The sequence below is a fragment of the Coregonus lavaretus genome (assembly GCF_964263955.1).
Source record: "Coregonus lavaretus genome assembly, chromosome: 7".
NCBI classification, from domain to species: Eukaryota; Metazoa; Chordata; class Actinopteri; order Salmoniformes; family Salmonidae; genus Coregonus; species Coregonus lavaretus.
The window spans coordinates 28,238,237-28,245,207 of NC_139994.1; the positions used below are offsets into that span (position 1 = coordinate 28,238,237).

At 47.2% G+C, this 6,971-nt stretch overlaps 1 protein-coding gene across 1 annotated transcript in view; it reads left to right on the top strand.

Moving 5' to 3' along the window:
• The window catches only part of LOC311132819 (ETS domain-containing transcription factor ERF-like), a 29,862-nt gene extending 23,094 nt beyond the window's left edge, over window positions 1-6,768 (top strand). Inside the window, exons 3-5 of the mRNA XM_084166165.1 lie at window positions 450-562; window positions 1,499-2,400; window positions 2,508-6,768. Coding sequence (XP_084022291.1) covers window positions 450-562; window positions 1,499-2,400; window positions 2,508-3,080 — 1,588 coding nt within the window. The 3' untranslated portion in view covers window positions 3,081-6,768. The remainder of the gene's footprint in view (window positions 1-449; window positions 563-1,498; window positions 2,401-2,507) is intronic.
• The last annotated feature ends 203 nt before the right edge of the window (window positions 6,769-6,971 follow it).

Here is a 6,971-nt window from a genome sequence, read left to right on the forward strand (position 1 = left end):
GGCCCTTCATTCATCGAGTCCGCACTGTGCCAGAGTGAGAGGTTCAGAACTAGCTACCTTTTGGTTCAGCAGCCACTGCAGCGCACTCAGTCTCTGAGCACTTCCTCCCACTCATAGAAGTTCTTAAAGACCGAATCACAGTTTCCCTGTGTGTTTATTTAACCATTGTTTGTAAAGGTTTGTCTCATTGAGGTAAAACATATCTTTCAAGAGAGACGTGCTATTCTACAGTGTCTGCTCATTACATTTCATATTGTGTCATGGTTACGGCACATAATGATACCCTTAGATAAACAATTACACAGTGATAGGTACTGCACGTTTTGGGGGGGGGGGGGGGGGGGTTCTGTGTATTGCACTCAGTAATGCTGAAATGAATGTATTTCGTCCTTATTTAACCATGTAAATTGAACAAAGAGTTAGTACCCATGCAAACCTTTCCCCCACAGATATTACTACAACAAGAGAATCCTCCACAAGACCAAAGGGAAGAGGTTCACCTACAAGTTCAACTTCAACAAGCTGGTGCTGGTCAACTACCCCTTCATCGACATGGGCTCTGGTAACTACTTGGTCTCTAGAAATACACCAGAGACAATCACTGGCACAGAGTGATCAGAGACATCAAAATTGTTAGCAGTTAAAGCATACTATAGATGGATACGTTGTAAGTGTACATTGTCTGGAAGTCTAACTATTCTTAAAGCATTTCCATAAAGTCCTCATTTACGCATTTACAGATTGTTGGAAGATTGTTTTTTTTAATGCATCTGTCCAATTACAAATGTATCAAAGACTACGCTAATACAGATCCCTAATGTGCCTGAGAGCTTAACCCATAGTAGCGCCATTTTGTAATGGAAACGGTTACAATGACTGACAGGTAATGACTAAATGCTAAAATACGAATCCATCCCCATCAGGTTATGTAGTGTAGCGATGTTTGCATATTGCATATGTGTTCATTCTCTTCATACCAAGTGTTTCCCATTCTTTAAATCCCTTCCGGCGTCAATCACAACCACACAGTGTAAATAGGGCACACTTGAAGCCTGATACCAGGTGGCATAACTGTTGTGTGAAGTTTTTATTATAATCCATATGCGATGTGGCCTGGGTTTTGACATGTGTTTGACATGCCTCGCCGACGTTAACTCACTCAGCGGTTTTAGGAAAATGGAGCAACCCGACCCATGTTTGTGATGGCAAAAAGAACAACTTTCCAAAATTTGTGTGCCACAATTTGGCATCGCAGGGTAGGAAAGTGGAATGTAACGCGTGGCCAGTGTGAGCAGTGTTTTTCTCCCTCTCTCTGTCTCTGTCTGTGTTTATGTATACAGTAACTTTTACTCTTTTTCTTTTTTGGTTTCACTTTCAGTCATTATCCTTCTGTCACCTATTGCATCACTTCTTTTTCTCTCTAACTTTCTCTCTTATTACCTCACTGTTTCATTCCTACCCTCTCTAACTCACTCGTCCTCTCCTCCTCTCTCTCCAGGTAGGGGAGTCCCCCAGAGCGCCCCTCCCGTGCCGTCTGGGGGCAACCACTTCCGCTTTCCCCCCTCCACCCCGTCCGATGTGCTCTCCCCCAGTGAGGACCTGCGCAGCCCGGGCATGTTCAGCAGCGTGGCCCGTCGCATGGGCCGCGGCTCTGTCTCCGACTGCAGCGACGGCACCTCCACCAACTCTGAGCTGGAGGAAGGCGTGGGGGGTGACGATCGTGGCGGCGTGGGCCCTGAACGGGCGTTCCGTGGCCTCCTCCACCCCCGCCTCTCCCACGACTCACTGTTTCGCGCCTACGGAGGCCCCGGCGGGCTAGGCCGCCCCCCGCCCGGCCACAGGGTCCATGGAGACCCCATGTCCCCGTTCCCTGTGTCCCCCCTGCCGGGCCCTGGGGGCCTCCTGGGCTCCACTCTGTCCCCGGCCCTGTCCATGACCCCTGGCTCCCACCTGCCCTACACCCCATCCCCCTCCCTCAGCCCCATGCTGGGCTCCCACTTCTCCTTCAACCCGGATGACATGAAGCGCTACCTGCAGGCCCACCACCAGAGTGTCTACAACTACCACCTCAGCCCCAGAGCCTTCTTCCACTACCCCAACATCGTGGTCCCCCAGCCCCACAGGCCCTCTGCCGCCCCAGACAAGCCCATGACAGCCCACCCCGCAGCTCACCACCATGCCCCGCCCATGCCCCACTCCCATTCACTGCATCACCACCAAGGGGAGGAGCAGCACCCCTCGCCCTTCAAGTTCAAGCTGCAGCCGCCTCCGCTGGGGCGTAAACAGAGGGACGGCTCCGCCTCCTCTACAGGGGGCTCCTCCTCTAGCCTAGGCTCCTCCTACGCTGCCTCAGGGCTGCTCTCTAACTCCTCCTCCTCAGTGGGCCCTCCAAAAATCAAGGTGAGCCAATTACTAACAGAATCAAGGTTAGCCTGAATAACCACCAGTTTGTTAATGTAAAAGAGATGTTCTCAACAATGACTCATCTGTTGTCTCTTGTTGTCTAGGTGGAGCCTGTCTCCGACATCGAGTCCGATGAGGAGGTGGAGGTGACCGACATCAGCGAGGAGGACGAGCTGCTCGACAACGACGAGGGCGACGTCTTCACCCCCCCTCATCCCACCAACGGAACCGCCCCTACTGCCATCACCAACGGCAACCTGGGCGCCATCGCCGAGGACGACCTGGACGAGGACGTGTTCAAGACCCCCGCCGCCCCTCCCATGGGCCCTCTAACCCCCTCCCTGTTGGGCCTGAAGAGCGAGCCAGGCCAGGGCCCTCCCATCAGTCCCGGCGGTACCCTTTGCATCCCCCTCAAGCTGCGCTTCAAACGCCGCTGGAGCGAGGACCAGAAGATGGAGGCCAATGGCGAGCGCGAGGAGGCCGAGGACAAGAAAGTGCGGGCGGAGAAAGAGGTGGTGGAGGAGCCAGCAACGAAGGAGTCAGAGAACGGGGAGGGGCCAAGGAGTAGCCCGTCCCTGAGTCTGCGCGCTCTTCCCCCTCCAGCCCAGCGCAGGGCCAGCTCCGAGCTGCAGAGAGCCACAGCCCAGCTGTCTCTGGAGAACCATGGAGCTTGCTGAGGCAGGGATACGCACAAACCGTAGACATACAGACACACACACATACATACATACAGACACGATCACATGCCCGTACCTACATACACACTCACTCATATAACCAAGCATACACATAGAAACAAGTGCCTGTCCAAAAAGCCTTTTTACTCCCATTTTCAACACATTAAATCCAGAACATTAACAGCTCAACATGCTGTGACTGAGACACTAAGGATGGCCATAGACATAAATTAATACTGACATCCCCTCAGGACCTAAATCCAGGATCCATCCCTTAGACCTGTACACTGCCTTAAGGTGCCTCCCATCTTCCCTCAACATGTTCTCTCAGTAACGCCCATAGCTCCTTAGCCTTTCAGAGATGCATCCACACAGATGGGAAAGATTCCCCCCCCCCCAGATGGACCTTCATGTTGCTGACACTGGGGGGATGACATCATGACAATGCCTTCTATCTTCAACAGACTTGAAAAAGAGATTACAGAAGTGCCTGTCTTTACATACAATGGTTTACAAAGCAGAGGAAAGTGCGGGGCCATGTACCAACTCTTGTCAACTGTTCTGTCACCTTTGACTGGGAAGGGATCTCAGGAGTCATAACGAAGAGACTTCCCTGTCTGCATCTATGTCTAATCATGGCCTCTTCAACAGGGACTGACTCAGAGACTTAAGACTGAATTTGTGTCTGAGTGAGCACTCTCTCTTTGATTATCGTCCCCCACCGACTTGAGTGTAGGGACAAAAAACAAAATGGCGTGCAGATCTTTGTCATGCCTTCCTGTCACTCAAGTGTTTGACAGCTCCCATGGCAACGATGCAGTACCCAACCCAACCAGGCCTTAATGGACAGCTTGTGTACTGTGCAGGTTCCAATAAGGGGAGCCTTAATGTGGGGACCCTACAAGTTAGGAGCCTTAATGTGGGGACCCTACAAGTTAGGAGCCTTAATGTGGGGACCCTACAAGTTAGGAGCCTTAATGTGGGGACCCTACAAGTTAGGAGCCTTAATGTGGGGACCCTACAAGTTAGGAGCCTTAATGTGGGGACCCTACACGTTAGGAGCCTTAATGTGGGGACCCTACACGTTAGGAGCCTTAATGTGGGGACCCTACACGTTAGGAGCCTTAATGTGGGGACCCTACAAGTTAGGAGCCTTAATGTGGGGACCCTACAAGTTAGGAGCCTTAATGTGGGGACCCTACATGACTTTTGCACAATCTTGTAAGGAGAGTGAATCGAGGAGATTGGTAATTTGTCCAGCGCTTGGGATGGTGTCGAAAGATTATCTTAAAGGTCTCATCCTTTCCCCTCGTTTAAGGCGCTTCTCTTTCTCCCATAGAGAGCGCCTCAAAATAAAAAAGGACAGTATTTGGGGAGACGCAGTGGGGCATTTGCAGTGAACGGAGGGTTAGAAGTACCTCTGTATATACAATGTTCTTGAACTGAGACTGAAATGAATTGAATAGATTTTTTTCCCCCCTCCCCAAAAAAGTATACCATGAAATGAATGTGAGTACCCAGGTGAGCTCATGCAAAACTTCACAATCTTTTCTAGTGACATTTTAACTTTTATTTTCTGTATTTTAAAGATACAGATCCCGTTTTATTGAACAAACAAGACAAATTGAGATTGTGCCTTTTTTAAACTGACAGGAGACTTGAAATGAATTACCCTGGCCAAATAATGTGCTCACAGACACACACACAATGTTGTTTCCCCCCCACTGTTTCTCATTGTTAACTCACATAGTACCCCCCCCACACACACACACACACACTTTGTAGAAGCCTCGAGCATACGTACTGCAATGAGTTGGTGTGTGGGTACAGACATTTTTTTTACATTTTATTCATTTAGCAGACACTCTTATCCAGAGCGACTTACAGTTAGTGAGTGCACACATTTATTTCCCCCCTTTTTTTTTCTCCATACTGGCCCCCCGTGGGAATCGAACCCACAACCCTGGCGTTGAAAGCGCCATGCTCTACCAACTGAGCTACACGGGGCCCATACATTGACTGCCACTTTGCCTTCTTTTTTTATACCAAGAAACCGATTCTGAATGACTGAAACAAATACTACACCTGTTTTATTTGAATATATTAAATACAAATGTTATATTTCAAAAAAGTATAATTTGAAATGAATCGGGAAATGCTATTTTTAATTATAACTATGTTGGGCATATATATATATATATGAGGGAGCCTCTTCTCTCCTTGCCTTGACAGTGGAGCTGCATTTGAAAGGGTCCTTATGCAAGAGGAATCGGAACACATTTATATTTGTAATGTAAAAACAAGTATTCTGTTTGGGGGGGTTGAAGGTTGGTGGGTGAAAAAGCAACAGTAAATGAACAAATAATGGAGAAATGTTGGATCATGGACACTTAAGATTTGAGGTCACCTCCTTTTCTGTCCATCACTAAGAACAGACACCCTTGTCTTGTCCCCCGAACCCCAACTTTACGACCAGGATCACCCCCTCTCAGCAACCCAAACTCCTGGAAACACAAGGACAAGGAGCCTTTGAGGTCTATTGAACCCACCTTTTGGTTGTACTTAGCCTTTGTCTTGGACCATGAACTATACTAGGAGAATGCATCAGCAACACTCCACCACCTGTATATGTACATGTGTGAGGTAGACTTGGTCTGCTGAGAGGGCTGTAATGTGGGCTAACCTAGAGTAAAAGGAAGGTGACATCACTAGTGAAATGATCCCCCACCCCCGTATTAGTCTCTCTGGCTTGGAAGACTCTTAACCAGAGAAACCACCCTCGCCCATGCAGGATATGACATCACACAACCTCGTAGAGGGGCTTCCCGTAATCTGAGAAGACTCTGCATTTGCCGTCTAGGTCCCTCCAGCCTTGTAACTCAACAAGATCCTGGCCAAAAAAAGACTTGCACAGAGTTTGTTCATAGCGCTAGTATGGTGTGAGTGGGTGTCTGTAAGCAGGTGTTGGTGTTGCCTTAGCCACCCAGCTAGTCTTTTGTCCTGCCTTGCATTGTAACTGACAGCTGCCTTGTTGCTTAAAAAAAAGAAAGAAAATCAAAAAAAATTCATACTTTTCCCTCAATATCATCATTGCTGTTTTATTATTTTTCTAAAATTATTATTACTGTCATTATTATTATTAACATTATTTACTATTTGATTATGTTGTACCCCTCCTCTGGGCCTACCTCTTTTCCATGGCTATTTGAATCTCTCACGTTTTGTATTTTATATTTTCAGTATGTATTTTCCAGACAATGACAACTCCTCCATCTTACTATAAGCTGAACTAAATTAGTAGTTGTAACTTCAACTGAGCTAGTTGTATTTGTAATTATGGACACATGGAAAAGAGGAGCTCACATAATCCTATCACATTACCTTTGTTTTGAAATATTATCTTTTTGGGTCTTCGTGTGTATATATTTTTTTATGTTTTTTTATTTTGAGGGGACTCTGTAAGAAAAATACATTCTATTGTTTTGACATTGTATTATTTGAATGGTGTCGATCTCCCTCTATCCTCCCCCTCTCTCTTCTTTCACTCCTTTCAGTGGTTACTTAACACTCAAACGAAGAGATGAGACTCCATACTATGAGGAAACATTTATACCTTCTGTTTCTCTTGTATTTTTCCCCCTTATTTGTAATTAAATTGTAATCAGGGTTAATTAAAACAGGTAAAAATGGACAAGTGTCTGTTTCTTTTATATAAGCGTTACACATGAGTTTATTACATTCATTACAGTCGCTTCAGGGCAATGCCTTTCGACCTCATCCTCCTTAGCTGTACTATATGTGTGAGCAAGTTTCCTGTCACCTTGACACGTTTACTGCCGCACTGTTGTGAATGTGTTAGTCATAGAGATACACTACCAGTCAAAAGTTTGG